We start from the raw sequence: 20,691 nt of genomic DNA, 5'->3' as shown, positions 1-20,691 counted from the left end.
TCTTTCAAAACACCCTCAACCGTATCTTGTCCTTTGCCGTACACACTCACAAAATGCATCCGATCCGTTGTCAGACTCAACCTCCACTTTTCCAACCCTTCATCCCAGCTGCTGATCATTCCAGTCTGTCACCCCTAGCCAATCCTTCCTTCTCCCCTTCCATCCATTTTCCTCACTGCCTGGGCCATTTTAAGACTTCACCTCTGGCCTGCAGATGAGAGATCTCTCAAATTTCCCATCTCTTCGCCACAGTGTCTCTGAATCCATCCATCATTCATTTAATAAATTTTTATCAAGTATTCACTGCATGTAGACATTGGGATAAATTTTGAAGGTACTGGAATAATAAAAGAAAAAACATAGTCGTCTTCAAGAAATCTGGTAAGCTATAAAAATGAAAAATGACAATGTAGTGTGACAATCTTATGGCAGATATCAGTCCATGCAGCTTGGGGAACAATGTAAGTACCTAACCCCAAATGGATGGATCAGGTACCTGGGACAGTGGCAAAGCTGGATTTCCAGCCTCATCCCCAGCACAGTCTTGGCCACTGGCTCAGCCCTCCAGAGCTCCAGAGGTCACTGCTCAGTTATTTCCTTCTCAGATTACCTTTGTCTTCACTTCTCCCCTCTCCTCTTTCCTCTTGGCTTGTAAACATCTTCAGGAGTCACATCTTTCTAACCTTCCGGTCCGGGTCTAGCTTCTGCCCTGTTTTGTGGGAAGGGAACACTAGGGGGTGCTACTCACACTGCTGGTGGGAAGGGAAATATTTACAACCTATAGGACAATGTATCAAAAACCTTAGAAGTGTGCATGACCCATGACCCAGGTTTGTCCATTTTCAGGAATTTTTCCTGGGGAAAAAAATCAAGGATGTGTACAAAAATCTGCCAGCAAAGACATACAAAGATGACTATATAAAACTGTCATCTGTCAAAACACTGTATAAAAATACAGTTCTAAAAAAAATCTAAATGTTCATCCAAATGAGACGATTAGTTTAAAATTATGGTGCAACACGGAAGGTAATACTGTTGAGGAGCTCTTTAAAATTATATTATGATGTTGTAAAAATAACCAGTGACATGGGAAAAGCTTCATGGTATATAGTTAAGTGAAAATAGGGGCCCGGATATTGGCAGTAAAATCAAATATATGTATATATATATATATATATATATATATATATATACACATATATGGAGAGCGAGAAAGAGGGAGGGAAATAGAGAGGGAGACTTGTATGACTAGCTATAACACTAACTGCATAATTTGGACAATTATTTATTCTCTGTGAGCTTCAGTTTTCAACACTGTAAAATGGGTACAATAAGAACTACTTGATAGGGATCCATGAGGTGCTTAGCACAGTACCTGGCACATAATAAACTCTCAAAAGCATTAACAGTGGTTCAATTTATTGGTTTATTTATTCCCTTAAATATTTATGGAGAGCCCTTGAACCTGATATTTTGTTTGGAATTTTGCTTGGTATATCTCTACCCTTTCTTCAAAATTCTGTTTAACAGTACTATGATAAATTTCTCCCTCCTGTGTTCTTCAAAATAAAAACACTTAGCTTTAAATCCAAATGGTACATGTATGCAGAAATTAAAATAGTACCTCTCATCTCACAAACATACTGTTGATCAAAAGAGGCCAGACAAAAGAATTAGAAGCAGGGACTCAAACAGATAGTTGTACATCAATGTTCATAGCAACATTATTTGCGATAGACAAAAGGTAGAAACAATACAAATGTCCGTTAACAGGTGAATGAACAAAGAAAATGTGGTATATACACACAATGGAATATTACTCAGCCTTAAAAAGTAATGAAATTTTGATATGGTCATCAACATGAATGCTTGAAAACATGCTACATGAAATAAGCCAGACACAAAAAGACAAATACTGTATGACCACTTACATGAGATACCTAGAATAGGCAAATTCAGAGAGACAGAAAGTAAAACAGAGGGGGAAAATGAATGGGTACAGGAAGTAGATAGTGGAGATGGGTGCACTCCATAGTGAAGGTATTTGATGCCATTGAATTAGCCACTCAAAACGGTTTAAATGATAATTTTAAAGCATATTTTATAAGTATATATGTACTATATAAGTATACTTTACCACAATAAAGACTTAAAAAAGAAAAAAGACACCAGAGTACACACTGTTTGATTCCATTTGTGGAAAGTACAAGAATAGGAAAACTAATTTGTGGTGACAGAAGTCAGAATAGTGACTCTTCTTTCTAAGTTAGTGGCTAGAGAAGGACAAATAGAAGGGTTATGGAGTGATTTTCTATTGCTTGATTTCAGTGTTGTCTCCACCTGCATGTTCAGTTAAAAACCGCCGAGCTCTTCTCTTGAATATGCATTGTTTATACTTCAATCAATAGTTCACCAGAAAACAACAAAAACTCCAGGACATCTTTAGAAAACATTTTAATTGCAAAAATCTGAATAAATTCTTGAAAGCTGAACCTTTTCCCGTTTTGGGGGGCTCTTGCTTTTCTTGTGCTCTAAGCCTGCGCTGAATCTGTGCCTTATTTGAAATGCTTTCTCACCTTATTCACCGAGGTGCCACACTACCTCCGCATTCTCCGAGCACCCGATGATAACTGAATTGCCTCCTGGTCTATTTCCCAGATTATCCCTGAGTTGAACTCTCCGAGGTCAGAGAAACCAATTTTTACTAATTCCGCTAACACGGAGCTCAGTGCGCGTTACAAATCCAACAGCTCGGGAGGCTGGGATTTGTTACAAAGCATTATAAATCCAACAGCTCGGGAGGCTGGGAGCAGGGCCGGAAGAACAGGCCTGGAAAGAGGGAAGCGCACCTCAGGTTTGCCCAGCGGGGACAGCCGACTCACTCATCCAGATTCTAAGCCAAGAACTTTCCAAGCAACTTCCAAGCACCTCCCCCATGCTCCCGGGCCCCGCCCCTGCCTCGCTAGGGTCCCGCCTAGTGGGCGTGGCCCTGCCTCGGGAAGGCCGCGATCCCGCCAACAATGACTCCGCCCCTCCATCCGCGGAGAAACCTGTCCCTTTTATTTGAAGAATACGTTTACGTCAGCCAGCCTTACGTAGTTTTGCGTCATCGGGGCAAAAAGTGGAGGCGGGACTTCCGGTCTCTGGTTCTAACAGCTTCCGGGAGAAGCCGGAAGGGACGGGATCGTGGACACAGTCAGGGATAGCCAGCCCCTCCCCCGGCCCCTACGGAAAGGTGAGTCCATGGGCCGTTCCGGCGAAGTCAAAACACTTAGTCTGGCTGTTTCAGGTGAGAACCTCCTACCCTATCCAAGCACAGTACAAGTTCAGTCCCCCTTTAATTTCCCATAACTCCCCGCGTACTCAAGCCCCGCCCTCAGTCCCTCGGCCCCGCCCCGAAGTTTGAGGGGTGTGGATGGTTTGTGACCCCCTCACCCGACTCTACTGCTCACGGGCTAGGAGAACTGGGCTTAGGCACGGCGGTCGGGACCTGGCAGCCTTTCGGCTCGGGGGGGCCCACGGACCTCTCTCCAGCGCCGCGAGAATAGGACCGCCCAAACATCGAGCCTTCGTCTGAAAAAAGATGGGGCGGGGACCCCTCCTCACCGTGCGATCAGGGTTGCTCACAGGTAGAGAAGAGAGCAAAGGCCTCTGAGGTGGAAGGCTTGGGGTCCGCCCGGCTCTTGCCCACGAAACTTCCCTGTGCCAGTTGTTTTCGCCTCTGTTCGCTGCCGTTTCTTTCTCTGTAAATTAGGGTTAATGACATTAATTAACCTTACCATCAGGAGTTAGTTGTGGGAGTGATAAACAATTGGTACCATTTATTTATTGAACAATTTGCAATGTGTCAGACACTGTGCTAAGTATTTTGCTTCAATGATTTCTCGTCATCTTCAAAACAACCTTGTGAGGTAGGTACTATTTTTAAGTCCATTTTACTGATGAAAACGTTGAGGCTCTGACAAAGTTATCCTAGGTTACAGAGCTAGTTAAAAGTAAGACCAGGATTATGATGAGTTGTTTTTGTTTTGTTTTCTGACTTCAGGACCCATGTACTAAATAAGGATGTTGAAATTATTCAGATGTTGATATGTTCCATAAATATCCTTTGAGCAACTACAATGACATGCTGGGCAATGTAGCACATAGGGAAATACATGTGATCCTTGCCTTCCAAGAGTCTAGTAGAGAAAGATGGACAGGTAGATAAGTATAATGAAGTTTATAGGTGCTTTGAGAATAGTCTGGTAATGATAATCATCAGACTGGCTTTGCCCAGGGACAGCTGTGAAAGCAGCAGATTCTCCAAGGAAAAGAGTAGGTACTCCAAGGAGCAAGCTGAGGTCCTTCCTGCCTTTCTAAGAAACTGCTGAGGGAGAGCCTACACAGTACAAGAAGAGAGATTGTGTTGTGTATTGTGAGAGCTATTTGGGAATCTTCCAAATCAGTTCCACTCAGGTAGTGGTTTTGCAGTTGTGAGCCTATGGTGATCTAGCAAAATGGTGTTTCTGGTGTCTGTCCTACCTCACTCCCCAGGGCTTGCCAGAAGAGTTTCAGAGGAGGCAGATACAATGCCTGCTGGATAGTGCCTTTTGATGGCCGCAACAGAGTTGCTCCTTTGGGGTGGTCTGGCTCTGCTTTTGAAGATAAAATTTTCTTTGGCTCTTGACATCTGGACCTAGATATGTGACCATGAATGAGAGTTCACATAAGACAATCTGATAAGAGTGGCTGCACTGTGTCTCCAAAGAGGCCCCAAAATAAATTATTCTAGGCCTTTTGGTCTCTCTGAGGTCACCTTGGAGATTTCCTCCGGGGGGCATAGTTGCTTGATCGAATGTTAGACATCCTAGAGAAGCACATGTTTTCCCCTCACCTACCAAAAAGGCAACAACAATAGCAGCGGGCCGCAAAGCTGTAACATCCATGCTCACTGGGGGTTTGGAATGTGAGAGAGGAAGGGTGGGGGACCTGAAAGCTAGCGTTTCACAATAGAGGCAGAGGGTAAGTCCTTAGCTTGAGGTTGGGGGGTCCAGAGTTAGGAGGGGTTTGTTCCTTGTTCTATAGGACACTGAATTCCATTTTCTTTCAGGGCTGAGTCAGTTAGAACCTAAACAAACTAGGAACCTTGTTGCCACGCCACATGCCCTGCTCATGCTATCCCCTTTGTTCCTGCAGCTTGGACCCAGTCAGCAGCCAGGCCATGGAACTCTCTGATGTCACTCTCATTGAGGGTGTGGGTAACGAGGTGACTGTGGTGGCAGGTGTGGTGGTGCTGATTCTAGCCTTGGTCCTAGCTTGGCTCTCTACCTACGTAGCAGACAGCAGTAGCAACCAGCTCCTGGGCACTATTGTGTCAGCTGGCGACACATCCGTCCTCCACCTGGGGCATGTGGACCATCTGGTGGCAGGCCAAGGCACCCCAGAGCCAACTGAACTCCCCCATCCATCAGAGGGTAATGATGAGAAGGCTGAAGAGGCTGGCGAAGGTGGGGGAGACTCCACAGGGGAGCTTGGAGCTGGGGTTGGTGTTGAGCCCAGCCTTGAGCATCTGCTTGACATCCAAGGTCTGCCCAAAAGACAAGTGGGCCCAGAGAGCAGCAGTCCAGAGGCACCCTTGAGATCTGAGGATAACACCTGCCTCCCTCCCAGCCACAGCCTCATCAATGTGCGGCTCAAATTCCTCAATGACACCGAGGAGCTGGCTGTGGCCAGGCCTGAGGATACTGTGGGTGCCTTGAAGAGGTGAGTGGGCTGGAAAGTGGGAGACTGCTCATAATCCATGCCCTCAGCCCTTGGTCACCTCTGAGGAGACATGGGAGCAGCAGGGAAGTGTCAGTCCAGCCCCTACTAGGGGTGGGCAGGGTACTTCCTTAGAAACCCACCTTCAATTTTCTGGTTACGCTGCTTTGTTAGTCCAGGTCTGTCTGCCTTCTCATTCCTCCCCCTCTGCCTTTCCTTCTATCTCTTCTATCCTTACAGTAAATACTTCCCTGGACAAGAGAGCCAGATGAAACTGATCTACCAGGGCCGCCTGCTGCAGGACCCAGCCCGCACCCTGCGTTCCCTGAACATTACTGACAACTGTGTGATTCACTGCCACCGCTCACCACCAGGGTCAGCTGTTCCAGGCCCCTCAGCTTCCCTGGCCCCCTCCTCGGCCACTGAGCCACCCAGCCTTGGTGTCAGTGTGGGCAGCCTCATGGTGCCTGTGTTTGTGGTGCTGTTGGGTGTGGTCTGGTACTTTCGTATCAATTACCGCCATTTCTTCACAGCACCTGCCACTGTTTCCCTGGTGGGGGTCACTGTCTTCTTCAGCTTCCTAGTATTTGGGATGTATGGACGATAAGAACACCGGGAGAATATGAAAGGCATGGTCTTCCTCCTTTATGGCCTCCCCCGTTCCTGGCCAGAGCTGGGCCCAAGGGCCTGGGAGGGAGGGGTGGAAAGGATGTAGTGTGTCCTCCTCCATGGGGCATTGGAGGCAGGTATGGGGCCTCCCCTTCACTTCCATGAGGGTAGGGACATCCCCTCTGTGTAAGCACAACTCAGGTAGAAACGAAGATGTCATCTTCCTTCACTTTTAGGGCCCTGACGTTCAGCATCGAGTTGGTGACCCAGCTCATTGGGGAGCCTGGGCTCTGAGGATTCCCTCCCAGCTGTGGGCCTAGCTCTTCCCATTGTCCTGCATGTTTGCCTCTCAGCACCCAGGGCTGCCTGCTAGGGCAGCTCAGCATGGCCCCAGCCATACTTTTGTGGGGAGCCTGGAGCATCTTCCAGTTCCTTGGGGGAATATCCATCTCGAGATTAAAATCACACAGGCAGGAATGAAGTTTGTGTCAGCTTTCCCTATAGGCACCTTGGCACCTCTGCCTTCTCCTTCCTGCACCCCTGTAGCAGGATAGGGTGTTCTTCATGTTCTGGACAATTTCCAGTGTTCTTTTATCAAAGCACTTTGCTTTTTTTTTTAATAGACCTTTATAGAGTTCAGTCAGGAAGGGGGTGGGGCACAAAGCCAAGCCCCCAGCGTTGGGGGAGGCCAGGCCACAGCTGCTGCTCACCCTAGGCCTAAGGCTGAGCTCTGGCCTTAAGCCATTGTCCTACCCTGCCCAGCTCCAAGGACTAGCTCTGGGTATGGAGCACGGGGCCCCAGGCTTTTGCCTCTGGAACTCCTGGATGGAGGGTTAGTGTCTAGCTGAATAAAGTTACATTTTGTGGCTGTGGATCATCTTTCTGTGACATTGAGAGAATGTCTTTGCTCTGTCCTCAGCAACAAGATAATGAGGGTGGGTAGGCCAGGCTACCAACAGGAGATGCATTTTATTTACACCAGCAGCCATGGGGGCAGGGGAAATACACAGCATTTACAAAGTTAGCTACCTGTACAGGATGGATTACATATGCAAAAATAAAAATCTCAAAAGACCACAGGACAGCGTGAGCCCCGCCCCACCCCCCCTCCCCCAATGACCCCAGCATGCGGTAATGCCAGGCGGGTGGCCCCTGGGCATGCGGGGGGGAGTGATGCATGGAAGGAAAAGCCACCGGCCATGGAAATTAGTACAGAACCCCCCCCAAACACACACTCAGACACATGATAGGATACAGGGTGGACAACACCTAGCCAGGGTGGGAAGGATGGGGCTTGAAGCCCACACAGCCTGCTGTTAGAGGGAGGGGAGTGGGGAGATCCTGGCCCGTTCAACTACATGGTAGAGGGGCACACTCTCCCTGAAAGGAAAGGATTTTGTTTCCTCAGGGTCCCTGCTGGACCAAGCCCATCCCTTACCCAGCCTAGGTAGGGGGCTCTGCCCTGAGGGCGGGCCAAGGAACAATGGGGAAGTGGATGTGGACAAACCAGTTCCCAAACTACTTCCCACTTCTCCCTCCTCCAACCAGAAGGGAGAAAGGGAGAGGCCAGAGGGGAAAGGGTTTATTAGGGCCTGAGCTGTGGCTGCCTCTCGGGAGGCTGGCCCCTGGCCTTCCTCCCTTCACCTTCAACCCACTCCCAAGACTTCATTTGGAAGCAGGCTGGAGGCTGGCTGAGATCCTCCTTTTCCTCTGGCTTCCCCTTAAGAGGGGGAAGACTGTGGAGGGTCAAGAACAAGAGGAGCCCAGGCCTCAGGATTTATTCTAACTCCTGCCAAAACTGGCTTTTTAAAAAATAATCACAATTCTTGGGTTAAAAACCAATTTGTAACCAGACACCAGCCACAATCAGAACCACCCCAGGGGGAGATTGGGGTTCCCTGGACTGGGTTACTACAGCCCCATCTCTGTTGTTTCCTTAGTCCTCTAGGGATTCAGTCAGTCCAACCAGTCCTGGGTACTAGCTACCCAAATGTGGGATGGCTCCTTGGAGGAGGAGGGCAGGGGCCACATCCAGCAAGTACCAGAGAACATGGCTCAGGGTCAACTCCATCTCTGTCAGTAAGCTCTGCTCCCAACCCAGGCTGCAGTCCTCTAGCTTGGCTCCTGGGACGGTGCCCACATGGAGGTGAGATGGTACATCTCTTCCAGATGTAAACTAGGCAGGTGGGCACACTGGCATGACGGTCCCACAGTGGGGCAATGCCTAGGCATGACACCCCCCCTCCACTGACAGCCCAGAGCACAGAGATCACTCTCTCTTCCCACTCCACTCCTAGGAAAGGGGGAGAGGTAACAGATAGGATTTTCCTCAGAGCCCCAAACCACAAGTAGAGAATAAATAACTTAAAAGCGGCTAAGGAAGGGGAAACGGCAGGCTTTGGAGGCAGGAGCATTTAGAGAGGAACCGAAGCTGGTCAAGGTGAAAGAGGGGGATGACAAGCAGCAGTTGGGAACTTGGGCTGCCCTAGTAGGGCAGTGGGGCAGGGTAGGCAGGAGGAACATGGGGCCACCCCAGGAGGGTGAGGCTGGGCCCCTTCCTGGGGCAGGGAATGAGGTAAGAAAACATTTCAAATAAAGCAGCACCGTTCCCTCTCACCTTGGGGCCCCATTCCTCACCAGCTCTGGGTAAGGGAGGAAAGGTAGGGGGGAGTCATTTTGATATACAGCTTCCTCTCCTTACCCTCCCCTTGCCCATTCCTGGAAGCTGTAGAGGCTGGAGGCCCTTTCCTGGCACCCAACAACAAAAGGACAGCTCCTGCTGCCCAGGAGGCCCATGGGGACTGAGGGGAAAGGGCTGCCCCTGTGAGGGGCAGGGAAGGCAGCGGCAATTCCGGACACCCACCTCAGCAGACAGCTCACTGTGCCTGCTTACCCCCGGGATTGGGGGTATTTGATAGGATTTTGCACACAGACAGGACACACCCAGCCCTGCCCCTCAGCTCCAAGCACCGGACCCATTCACAGTGCTGAGGGCAGCTGGGGGAGACCCCCTCCAGGCTCAGCTTCCAAACCACAGCCTCCCGGGTAGCCACAATGCTCCTCGGCAGGGCTTATAGTCCAGTTCCTGGGGTGGTGGGCAGGCAGTGCCCTGGCATAGTGCCCAGGTCAGGCCCCTGGCCTAGCTGGACATCCAGTAACTCACAGAATAAATAGGAAAACCGCCTCCCCACCAAACTTATGTCCAAGGCATAACATGTCCAGGTCTGAGTCCCGCATGCCGAGGGATCGTGCTCCATCGCAGAGGACACTGACACCCCCCAGGGGTGCACAACTGGATCCTCTGCCTGCCTCGCCCACCAAGCTTTCCAAGCCCAAACCCCCAACAGCTGTCCATCTGCCAGGCTCTGCCACCTGGGTGGGGGTTGGGAGAGAGGGCTCTGCTCAGCCAAAGGCTATTCCTTGCACCCAAGTCAGTTGATGTCATCATAGATGCTGGGCGTTGGGGGTGCCGGTGGCTTTGGCTTCTTCTTCTTGTTGGAGCCCAGGCTGGAGGCAGTCCCTACCAGGCTCAGATGGGATTTCTTTTTCTTAGTTTTCCGTGACTCAGAGCTGTTGGTACCTGAAGAGAAAGAGGCACAAAGGTGAGGATTGGGTTCTGGCAAAAGAACACAAGGTGCCCCCAATTCCTTTGCTTCGGACAAAGAGACTCTGGAGCCCAGTTGAATCACCTACCTAGACCCCATCCCTGATTCTCACTCGTCTTGGAAGAGCCTGAATCAGAGGGAGAGAGATCAGAGGAGCCGTCCCACTGAAGCCGGCTGATCAGGGCCTGGCTGTCAGTCATGTCAAAGCTGTCATTATCCAAGGAACTCTCGACCTCTGGGAGGACGCTGGAAAAGTGAGGGGCCAAAGAAGGGCTTTAGGAATACCAATCACTGTCCCAAACATCCACAACCTATCACCCTTCTCAGAGGTCACTTACGCTGAGGGTCCGAGGAAGTAAATCCGCACGGCTCGCCGCTGCTCATCTGTGTGCTGGGGGCACCGCAGGGACCTGGTGGGGAAGAGAATTACCAGACCCTGACGAAGCAGGAAGGCTCTGAGGAACCCAGGTGAAGTCCCTCCCCTCAGCAGAGGCAGAAGGGATGGACACAGACAGGGAAGGGGTGAACAGAGAGCCCCCAGATTGTGACCTAAGGCCTGACCGTTAAAGGAGGGGAGGGGAGGGGAAGGGTGGGAGTGCCACTGCTCAAGTCCAGGGATACTCCTGACCCATGCCAGGGTGAGTGTGCAGGAGGGCCCCTGACCCCCTTTTCTAGGTTCTGAGCTCACCTTGTGCACATCTTCTTGGTGTGTTCAGAAATCACCCCACATTGCTGGAAAAGAAATATAAGCTGAAAGGAGGGATGGAGGGGAACCTACTCTAGACCCTAGTTATTCTCTTCTGTACAAATGCTAGATTGCACAAGCAGAAATGGCCCCAAGGTGTCCAGAGCTGACAGTCCCAGGCCACCATTGGCCAGGAAACCTAATTCCAGAGAGAGAGCAGCTGTATGGCCCTGACTGCTACATCAACTTCCTCCAGGGCTTTGACCACTGTTATGGCTCCAGCCCACTCCCCAGGGCCTCCTCTTCCCTGGTCCCTCACCGTGGTGAGCAGGCTACGAAGCTCCTCTGGCCCCAGGGTCTCATAGCTGATCCCAGCTGAGTTGTTATACTGGGAGAGAACCAGAAGTACAGGTTAGAGAAGGGGCAGCCAAAGAAGGGGGATGGGGTAAGGTGGGGGGAGGAATCAGTCCCTCTCATCCCTTTGTAAAGAAGACCTTAGGACTGCCCAGCAGTTTTCCAATGAGTCTTTCCATCCCACCCACATGGATAAGGACCCAGAAAGAACATAAATATCCAAGACCTAAGTACCCCATCCAGTGCTATGTTTGGCAGCATTCTGACCCGTCTGTCCAAATCCCACCCACCCACAACCAGGAAACTAAGGGAACCTAAGAAGGGCAGTCTCTACTCACCTTAAAAGGATCCGAATTGCTAAGTTCCCCTGAAGAAGAAAAAAGAAGGGGAAGGGTGTTTGATGCAGTGGTACAGACAGAGAACCCTGAAAATAACCAGAGAGGAAGTGGGGGTGACAGAACGATCACAGGCCCTCCCTCAATAGCCCTGTCACCCAAGCTCCCTACCTCCACCCCACAGCGATTCCCCAAAGACACAGCTACAAGCAAACCCATTGTTCCAGCTCCACTTACCATTTTTGTGTTTTAAAGACTTGGATCTTCGAGGGGAATTGGGGTTCTGGAATGGGAGATACCATAGCTTTGGGGAAAGGGTAACGATAAGGGGAAGCCGAGAACCCAGGGAAGGAAAAAAGATTTGACAAAGAAATATCCTCAAATTCCTATTCTTCCTCCCCTCTCTACCCATATTCCCTCTTCCCCCATTCCCTCAAGGCCTCTGCTTCCCTCCTGCCCACCAGACACCCTTGCCCCAAAACCCGGAAAGATACCCAGTGACCTCAGACTTGAGTCAAGATACTGGAGGACTCCCTGCCCAAAGGGGAGGGTATTGGTCCTTCGCCCAAATTTCCCTCATGCTTGCCCCCAGCTCTCACCTTGTCTGATTTTCTCTTCTTGGCTGTGTAGGACAAAGGATAAAGGGCAGGATCACTTTAAATTCTCAATCTAAGGGCACCTAAAGGAAAGTGCAAAGCTACACTCCCCCCAAACTCAAGATAACAACTTGTGACTGTTTCATAACCAATTCCTGCTTGCCCACCTCACCCCAATGCTCCCCAAATCCCCAAACACCTTTCTTCTCTGAGCCGTAAGACCAGTCGTTGTCATTGATGTCATCGTTATCCTCTTGGTCACTCTCAGACTTGTTCATATTGTTGCTATTGGCAATCCTACCAAGGGTAGGGAAGAAAGAATCAAGGTTGCCACCTCTCTCTGCCCCCAACTTTAAAGGTATAGGGGAGCATCTGGGGCCAAGCATGCCTACCCTCTATACCCTACAAACACCCCAGGGGCCTACACCATGGTGCAGGCTGCAAAAGGTGAGCTCTGGTTCTAGTAGGGGGAGAAGCCCTCACCGGCGGTTGGCGATTCGGCTGCTGTTCCGACCCATTCCCAGGCACTTTTCCAGATGGGGAGCAAAGCGGGAGGCAGCAATGCTGCGGCTGCAATTGGGGCAGACACACTCCTTGCTCTTCCACTGGTTGAAAACCTGTCCAAAGATGTCCAACCCCGGCTGGTCCACGATCTCTGGGGACAGGAGAGGCGTGGCGATCAGGGCAGGCAGGAGAACCTCACCTCTTGTTCCCACCCGTGGCCCATGGCCTATCCAAACCCCCTGCCTAAGCTCACAGGAGCTCCAGGCTCTACATCAGGTCCAATTTCCAGAGAAGAAATCTCCAAGCACTCCCAGGGCAAGGCTAGATTGCTCTCCTTCAACGCTGAAGCTCACCAAAATCCTTCATGCTATCAGGGTCTGTGTCGTCCAGGAAGAAGTAGCCACACTTGACAGCCCGGTGTACCTCAAAGCAGAATCCCAAACAGGAATCCTCGACCAGGTCCGCATATATCTCCTGAGCGATGGCCTGGGCCCAGGGGAGAATATCCATGGTCACGAGAGTCACAGCCCCCTGGACTGAGAGCAACTCTCACCAACCAAATCTCCTGCCAATTCGCTCTGGCCCAAAATAATGCTTTCTTTGCCATTTTCCCCATCTTGACTTTATGTTCTTTCTTCCAGATCCTTGGGCCTTTTCAGCTGGCTATTCACTTTAAGGAACGAGGCTGACTACCCAAATTCCTCTTTGGCGTGGATGCTGGATATAGTGACGTAGAGACATCAAGAGAAAGAACTAGAGGCACACGTGGGGGAGCCCTCACCTCTAGTTTGCTGTTATCCAGGCCAGACAAAGACATTTCCTCCATTTTCATTTGTAAACTGTTGTGGAGACGGCGCTCTGACTGCTCATAGCACAGCGGGCGGCAACACGGCTGCACACATGGGGGTGGGGGTGTTGGTGTGAGTCCAAGACACCTCTAAAGACTGCCACCTCCCCTCTGTACCTCCAATGCCCAGAGCTTAATCCTGCCATCAGGATGTACCCTCCCCAAGGCCTAGGATCACTAAGTCTGGACGGTCCTTCAGGGCCTGAAACCAAAGGTGGCCTAGTACTTCCCAGGCCTGAACTCAAGGCCTGGACTCTACTGCCAATCAGGGTCTGCATCCATAGGAGGCAGCAGCTCACCCCAGCTCCCCAAAACTCAAACCCCTCTTCCATACCCATGGTGCAATGCAGCAGGGGGAGGAGAAGGAACTCTAAGGCCTGAAAGCAAACCCACAGGGTGTGGCAAAGAACTGCACACACTCCTAAATACAACGCCCCCCTCCCCACCGCCAGGCTCTCCTCAGAGTCACCTCTGCTTTCAGCCAGGATGTCCACTTGGGGGGGTACTGGTACCAGAAGTAGAAATGGCCCTAGGACCCTAACAACCTTCACACTGCTGTCTTCCGTTGAAATAAGCCTGCCACTACAGGAAGAGAGCAGAGCTCACAGGAACCTAGAGCTAAAGGGGCACTTCTAGCCACCATGAGCAAGTGAGGGTACAGCCCAGTGGGATGGCATGCCAGGAGTGGGCACTCCCTTGGCCTGTTCTTCTCTCAGATAACCGCCCTCCCTCCCTCAGGACCAGCTCGGAAGTCTCTCCAAGAGCCCCAAAGTCCAGGAATCCCCACCAAAGGATTCAGAAATAGTGCCCACAGTCCTTGGGCCTCTGAACGGTGGGTACGAGTTTGAGGATCTGCTGGCCTAGAGTGGGGTGGGGACTGACAAATGAGCCAGGGGCACTGGGGAGGGTAGGAAGCCGGGCCTCGGCTCATCCCCCGTCCCTGCGGCACTGGTGCTGCATCATACCGACTGGGGGGAGGAGAGCCGAGCCGCCGGAGGCCAGCGCCGGTCCGGGACAGACCGATCCCTAGAGTGGGGCAGAGTGGGACGCGTCCTGGCTGCTCTCCTTCCCAGTCCGCTGACTGCCCTGGCCGGCCGGGGAGAGGAGTCCGGGAGGGTGTCTCTATTGTCCCGGGGGCTGGGGCCTGGCTCCCTAACAAAGGCCCCGCGCCCCCTCCCCGGCCGGCCCTGCCCCGCCCAAGGGGGACCCAGACAGGGGGAGAGCAGGGGGCCCCGGCCCGGCCGGGAAGCCGGGGGAAGCCGGGCGTTTCCGCGTCGGCCGGGGGGGAGGGGAAGGGGCGCTGACCCAGACCTGGGGGGAGGGGGCCCAAGCCCCGCCTCGGGTCCCGCCCCCCGCAGGCCCCTCCCCCGTCCCCGTCTCCGTCCCGTACTCACCCCGCCCGGGGGGCCGCGCCGGGGCCCGGCGGCCTCTCAGGGCCGCGTCCTCCGGCGGCGGCGGCGGCGGCGACTGCTCCGGAGCCCCATGTCCGTCGGTCCGTCCTCGCCTTTCCCCGGGGCCCAGGGCCCGGGGCCGGGGGGTCGGGCCGCCCCCCCGCCTCGCCGGCTCACCGGGCAGCCATGGCCCCTTCCCCTCCCTTCTCGTCCGGTCGCCGCCTCCTCCTCCTCACCTCACCCCGCCCGCGCGCACTCCGCGCGCCGTCCGCGCGCCCCTCCCCCCGCCCCCCACTCCAGCCCGCCTCTGCCGGGCGGGGGGTGCGGCGCGAGCCCGGAGCGCGCGCGCGTGCCGCGACCGGAGGATGGATGGATGGAGCGAACGAGAACGCGAGCGTGCGCGCGCGCGCCCCTCTCCCCCTCCCTCCGCGCGGGCGCGAGGCCAAGCGCGAGCGCGCTCCAACCTCCTCCTCTTCCTCCTCCCGCCCCCCTCAACACCCCGCCCCCGCCCTCCCTTCCTCTTCCTTCTTTCGCTTTCGCGCGCCCAGCGACTGCTCGCGCCTGCTAGAAGGGCCCGAGCGCGTGCATCTGCCCCGCGGCCGCAGCTCGGCAGCATTTGCTCCAGGGGGCGGGGACCGGGCGGGGAGGAGGGGCGCCACGCCGCCGTCCAAAGTACCGGCGGATGGGGACGAGGGCGGGGAGATGGGCGAGGCCTTCAGGAGCTACCTTGGCCAATCGCTGTCTCGCCTTGGCCTAGCCGGCCCAATAGGATGGCAGTGGGTGGAGCGGCGTTCAAGGTGAGGTGCGCGGTGCGCTGGAGGCGGAGACGTTGTGCCGTCCCGGCCGGCTCCGGGGCGGGGGCAGCGGGTGGCGTCGAAAGAGAGCGCCGGCTCCCAGCCGATCCTGGGACGCCTTCCGGCCCAGGTTCCCCCGCCCTTCCCTCGGGGCTCCCTGCTTTTTCCCCTGACACCCCCAGCCCCGCCACCCCGGCATTTCCCTGAAGCGTGCAGCTACTTCTGTGAAGAGACCAGAGTTGAAATGGGGCCAGTTAGCACCTCAGGACTGAAAACTCATGGAGCCGAAAGGCTCGTCCCGAGTTTCCGTTTCCCCGTTTCTGGGCGGGTCTTATCCCACTCCTAGCCTGTGAACCACGAAGCGCCCGAGAGAGGAGGGTCCTCCGCTGAGCGGGGAGGCCGGGCTGTGCCCTTCTGAGCGGAGCGCCCTCCCCTCCCTCATCCTGATTTAGCTCCCACACCTGCTGGCCTTCCTTCTTCTGGAACCCACGCTGGACCCTCTGCCCCTCAGCCTGCCTGCCTGGTACTAACCAGACACTTCCCCAGACCCAGTGTTGCCCCCCTGGCTGTGCCCATGTCAGCGCGTTCTCACAGTGCCACTTTACCTTCTGGACGAAAAGTCCTCTCAGCCGCAGTAAATGCCTAGACTAGAGCTTCCATCTCGGTTACTCTCTGTGGGGACAAAGTGTGACAGCCCCCTCCGATTAGAAGAGAAGATTAAACGAGGAAAGTTTTAAATACTTTGAGGCCATCACGGGCTCTTCAGTCTTCAGGAAACGTTTATTGAGATGATAGTCCTAAGTGGTAAATATGAGGAGTCAGTTCTGAATTTAAATCTTTGGGCTTTACAAATGAGCTTGGGCAAATGAGCTCTCTGTTGCCTCTGTTTCCTCTGTTGTCCCTGGGTATAATGATACTACCTATCTTATTAGGTGGTTGTAAGGACTGACAAGTCAGTGCATGTGACACTCTTAGCTCAGGGTAAGTGCTCCATTAAGTCTTAGCTGTTACTCTTACAGTTCTCTGTAAAAATTCCTACCATGCATACATGCTAGGACGCAAAGATCAAGTAAGACAGTTGTCTTCCTCAAGAAGTTCACAATTTGTGAGCTGGACAGACATGTAGAAAAATAACTGCAAGCAGTGTTATAAAAACAAGAGAAATATGCATAGGGGGCGGAGGTGGCCCAGAGGAGAGGTCAGATGATATAAGACAGTTGGTCAGGGAAGGCTTCTTGTAGTGAGAGATGGACCAGGTCAAGGTAGGACAAGAAGGCACTAGACACCCCAAACAGTAAGCTTTAGAAGTATGGTTCAGTCTGGGGACTGGCTGAAACATAGGAATTGGTGGGGAAATAGCAGGAAGTGAGCGAGTCAGACTATATAGAAGTAAAGGTGTGCTGAGGGATGCAGGTTTTAACCTAATAGGCCATGAGGAGTCCTCAAGGGGGATCATTTGACCAGACTTGAATTTTAAATAAGTCACTCTGGAATACCTTAGAAGCAGTAGGTTGTTTTTTTAAATTTAAGTATCATTGATACACAATCTTCTGAAGGTTTCAGTTGAACAACATTGTGATTTCAACATTCACCTGTATTACAAAGTCCTCCACCTCCCCCCGTTGCAGTCACTGTCTATCAGTGTAGTAAGGTGCTATAGAGTCATTACTTGTCTTCTTCGTGCTGTACTGCCTTCCCTGTGACCCACCTATGTTGTGATTGCAAATTATAGTGACCCTTAAGCCCCTTCTCCCTCCCCACCCACCCTCCCCATCCCCTCCCTTTTGGTATCCACTAATCCCTTCTTGGAGACTCGGAGTCAGAAGCAGTAGGTTTTTATTATCAATTGAGGTGCATGGGATAAAGGAGAAAAGCCCTGAAAACACCTTTAACCAAGATGAAGAGATGTGAGGATACCGGAGAATGACAAATTCGGTTTGGGATAGTTGGAGTTGCTGTGGGATCAGCTGGTGGAAACTCTCAGAAGGTGGTTGAGTCTTGAGAAACCTCCACAGTATGATCAGGAATTATCCACCCCAATGATGCTGTTCTGTTTCTTAGGCTCTAAATATGCCCAGTACATCCTACCCTGAGGAATTGATACTTGCCCAGGAAACCTTTCTGTCTCCTCCCTATATACCTAAATCCTTCTTCACTTATCCACTAGGGCCATCCTCACACCAAACTCCTTTACAAATGGATTGCACTATTCATTCTGCTCTTGGCCTGGGCTGCTCTGTGGTGGTGACCTCTTTGGGCACGTGCCTGGTCTCCACAGTTAGCACCAGTCAATAAACACTAAGGACTGCACTGGTCCAGGCTCTGGGTGAGGCCCTGGGGTTACCGCAACAAGCCAGAGAGACACACTGACTTTGTCCTAGTAGAGCTTACAGCCCAGTAAAGCCTGATGTGGAAGAAACAAGACCGAGTGTGAAGGCATCCAGGTTGCGAGCTGCTGAAGAAACAAATGGCATAGAGATCTTTTTGTCAGGGGTTCATGGAAGCCTATTGCCCCCAAAGTGATCTTTTAAGTGGAGCCCTGAATTAACCAGGCAGAGAGTGAATAGGAACATTCTAGGCAGAGAGGAGGTTATGTGTATAGGCAGAGCATGTATAGGCCCTGGAGGAGAGTGTTGTGTTTGAGGCACAGGTGGCTTGTGTAGCTGCAGTTGCGCCAGAGAGACCAGCAGAGGCAACAGATCATCCGGGACCTTGTGGGCCATACTTACTCCCTCATTCAGTAAATGTTTCTTGACTGTCAAATGTATGCCAATCAATTTTAGGTGCTGAGATTACTGTAACAAACAAGCAGATAAAGTGTCTGCTTGGAGAGAGAGACAATAACCAAGTAAACAGTTACAGAAACAAGGAGATTTAGGAGGAGGCCTCTATAGAGAAAGTGGTCAGGGAAGACCTGTCTGTTAGGTGATATGTGAGCTGAAGCCTGAAGGATGAGAAAATCAGCAATTTGTAGAGTTAGGAGAACAGCATTTTGGGCAGAGAGAACAAATGCAAAGGCCTTGTGATAGGCATGTTTGAGGAACACAAGGGAGAGATCACTTGGCTGGTTCATTGTGAATGATTGGAAGAGGGGGGCCAGAGAATGTGGGAGAAGGGAAGCAGGAGAAAGGCCTTGTTGGGCATGGGAAGCCATGGTAAATTTAAGTACAGAAGTAATCAGATTTATTTTTCAGACAACTTGCTGTGTGCAGAATGGACTGTAGGGGGCAAGAGTGTAGGCAGGAAGACCAGTTTTAGGAGGTTTGCAGAATTTGAGCAATGGCCTTGACTAGGACCAGGATGGCAGCAGTGGATAAGGGGAGGCAGATGTGAGAGAGACAGGAAGTGGAATGGACAGGTCTAGGTGTACAAATAGATGTGGAAGAGGGAGAGAGTAGTCAAGGCTGATACCCTAGTTTCTACATTGAGTGACTAGAACATTTTGGGCGTTGAGGTATAAGATGCCTTCAAGATATCCCAGAGTATACTCAAAAGTCAACACAGGTCTATAGCTTGGGGAGAATGGTCTCTGTAGATAACCACATCTTGGAATGGTTACCTATGGGCGACAACTGGAAGTTCATAGGGCAACATGAACACTTCAGATAGAATGAGGAGGAGGAGCCCATGCCATTAAAGTAGACCAAGATGTCAAGAGACAGGTGTCCCCTGGATGTAATGATGAACATTACATAAGGTGGTAACCTTAGAGAATCCCCCCGGGGAAGTGGTGAGTGGGAGATGAGGAAGTGGGAGACCATGAGAAGCAAAGGGCTTTTCAGCAGTTCAGCAAAAATAGAAGAATGTGGGATTGAGGAAGAGCCCTTGAAGGAAGCCTAGATCTTCAGCCTTTGGTGGTTACAGGAACCCAGCCCGGGCTTGTGCACGGAAGGCTGTCTTCCTTAACCAGAATCATCTAGGCCCAGCCTGCTTCCCATCCGATGTCTGAGTGGCGTCAGGAAGTCATCCCTAACCCTAGGTTATGGCTGAGGGTTCAAGGTGGGAGGTGACCCCAACTCTCAGTAAGCCCTGCATGACCAGAGTGAACCCCTGACCCTAAAAGTTCATCACTCCTATTTTTCAAGGCAGTGCACTCTGGGAGAAAATAACATAGCTGTTCTCCAAATTCTCACTCAGAGTCCTTAGTGTGTCTGACTACCCAAAGTGAACAATTGAGAAAGTCCAAGAAAAGTAGCGTGTAACAATGTGAAGGGTAGGTTGCTTGTGGAGTCTTCAGGAAAGAAGGGGCAAACAAGCTGGCTTCAAGTATCTTTCCACACTGAACCTGTTGGGTCTCCCCTGCACCCTGCCCTTCATTGATTCCAGTGACCACACAGCAGTCAAACCTTTGTTTTTCACTTTATTGTACAAAAAAAAGGGAAAACAAAACTTCCACAGTTGACCTTAAGCTTAGGCAGACACCTCTAAGCCACTCCCTCCCACCTCCCATGATACAAATTCAGGTTGTGGTGGTTGTTGAAACCTACAAAAATCACTCCTTAAATATTAGAAAAAAAAGGGAGGGGGAGCAGATGTCCTCCCACCCCAGCCATTCCATCCCAGTGCCAAAATGCACTCAGAGTGACCTCTTACAGTACCAACACTCCCATCCCCACAGCCCTGTTCATACTGTAAGAATTTTTCACTTTTTAAAATGGGGGAAAAAAGTGCCCCAAAGTTGTTTTTAAATGAAAACACATTCCACTAAAGCACAACAGTGCAGGGGCACCCAAATAGGGAAATGGGTTCTTTGCAGGGGCTCTTGGTTAGAAACGGAACCTACGAACCCCTGTACCAGGGTCATGACAAAGGAAGGGGAGTGGGAACGGAGGGTCCCTTTCCCCACCCCAGCACCATGTCAGAGGCAAAGTCGACTGTTTGCCTTTCATTGGGAGCGGGACCCCTCTTTCCCACCCCTCCTCCTAGGCAGAGTTCCCACTCTTCCCCCATCCTTTGGCTTTCATTCAGAGCGGGAAGGTGGAAAAGCACCAAGCCACAATAGCTCACTGACATGATTAGAAAAAAAAAAAAAAGCCAAAATTTAATAAAAAAACAAAAACAAAAAAATCCAATCCAGACAAGGTGGCTTGGCTTAAGATTCTAAGAAAGCGGGGCACCAAAAACTTGGGGATGGCTGGGGAAGGTTAGAGAACGAGCTGCAGAAGCTGCTTTTGCAAACACCTTCCCCAGCTGTGAGTATTAGGGGTGGGTAGGGAAGGGAGCAGACCT

General features: G+C 51.7%; 3 protein-coding genes across 14 annotated transcripts; 2 read left to right on the top strand and 1 right to left on the bottom strand.

The window, feature by feature from the left end:
• The first annotated feature begins 3,142 nt into the window (after nucleotides 1-3,142).
• Nucleotides 3,143-7,223, top strand: TMUB2 (transmembrane and ubiquitin like domain containing 2). Of its 6 annotated transcripts, none has more exons than XM_036883224.2 (4): nucleotides 3,342-3,911; nucleotides 5,179-5,489; nucleotides 5,568-5,745; nucleotides 5,983-7,223. In XM_036883224.2, exons 1-4 carry the CDS (start codon nucleotides 3,877-3,879, stop codon nucleotides 6,347-6,349), a joined length of 891 nt encoding a protein of 296 aa, XP_036739119.2. In that variant the 5' UTR covers nucleotides 3,342-3,876; the 3' UTR covers nucleotides 6,350-7,223. The 6 variants fall into 6 exon arrangements, with proteins under 6 accessions (XP_036739118.2, XP_036739117.2, XP_036739119.2 ...); XM_036883226.2 differs by having other exon boundaries at nucleotides 3,343-3,911; nucleotides 5,179-5,456; XM_036883223.2 differs by lacking the exon at nucleotides 3,342-3,911 and adding an exon at nucleotides 3,143-3,235 and having other exon boundaries at nucleotides 5,179-5,745.
• Nucleotides 7,224-7,301: 78 nt separating this feature from the next.
• ATXN7L3 (ataxin 7 like 3) lies at nucleotides 7,302-14,890 on the bottom strand. 7 transcript variants are annotated; one of them, XM_036883208.2, is made up of 13 exons: nucleotides 14,672-14,890; nucleotides 13,212-13,322; nucleotides 12,784-12,916; nucleotides 12,410-12,581; nucleotides 12,126-12,223; nucleotides 11,930-11,952; nucleotides 11,568-11,634; nucleotides 11,334-11,419; nucleotides 10,961-11,029; nucleotides 10,645-10,688; nucleotides 10,295-10,366; nucleotides 10,045-10,202; nucleotides 7,302-9,931 (listed from the first exon to the last, which is right to left on the bottom strand). In XM_036883208.2, the coding sequence occupies exons 2-13, from the start codon at nucleotides 13,260-13,262 to the stop codon at nucleotides 9,783-9,785; spliced, it is 1,122 nt and encodes a 373-aa protein (XP_036739103.2). In that variant the 5' UTR covers nucleotides 13,263-13,322; nucleotides 14,672-14,890; the 3' UTR covers nucleotides 7,302-9,782. The 7 variants fall into 7 exon arrangements, with proteins under 7 accessions (XP_036739103.2, XP_036739106.2, XP_036739107.1 ...); XM_036883211.2 differs by having other exon boundaries at nucleotides 11,568-11,613; nucleotides 14,672-14,887; XM_036883212.2 differs by having other exon boundaries at nucleotides 11,334-11,362; nucleotides 14,672-14,881.
• LOC118911174 (uncharacterized) lies at nucleotides 14,673-19,996 on the top strand. The gene is made up of 2 exons (XM_036882898.2): nucleotides 14,673-15,465; nucleotides 15,915-19,996. Exons 1-2 carry the CDS (start codon nucleotides 14,855-14,857, stop codon nucleotides 16,111-16,113), a joined length of 810 nt encoding a protein of 269 aa, XP_036738793.2. The 5' UTR covers nucleotides 14,673-14,854; the 3' UTR covers nucleotides 16,114-19,996.
• Nucleotides 19,997-20,691: the final 695 nt, after the last annotated feature.

This window comes from Manis pentadactyla, chromosome 4 (genome assembly GCF_030020395.1).
Source record: "Manis pentadactyla isolate mManPen7 chromosome 4, mManPen7.hap1, whole genome shotgun sequence".
NCBI lineage: Eukaryota > Metazoa > Chordata > Mammalia > Pholidota > Manidae > Manis > Manis pentadactyla.
Note: the sequence above shows the minus strand (reverse complement) of the source record. Positions and strands in the feature narration are given on the sequence as shown.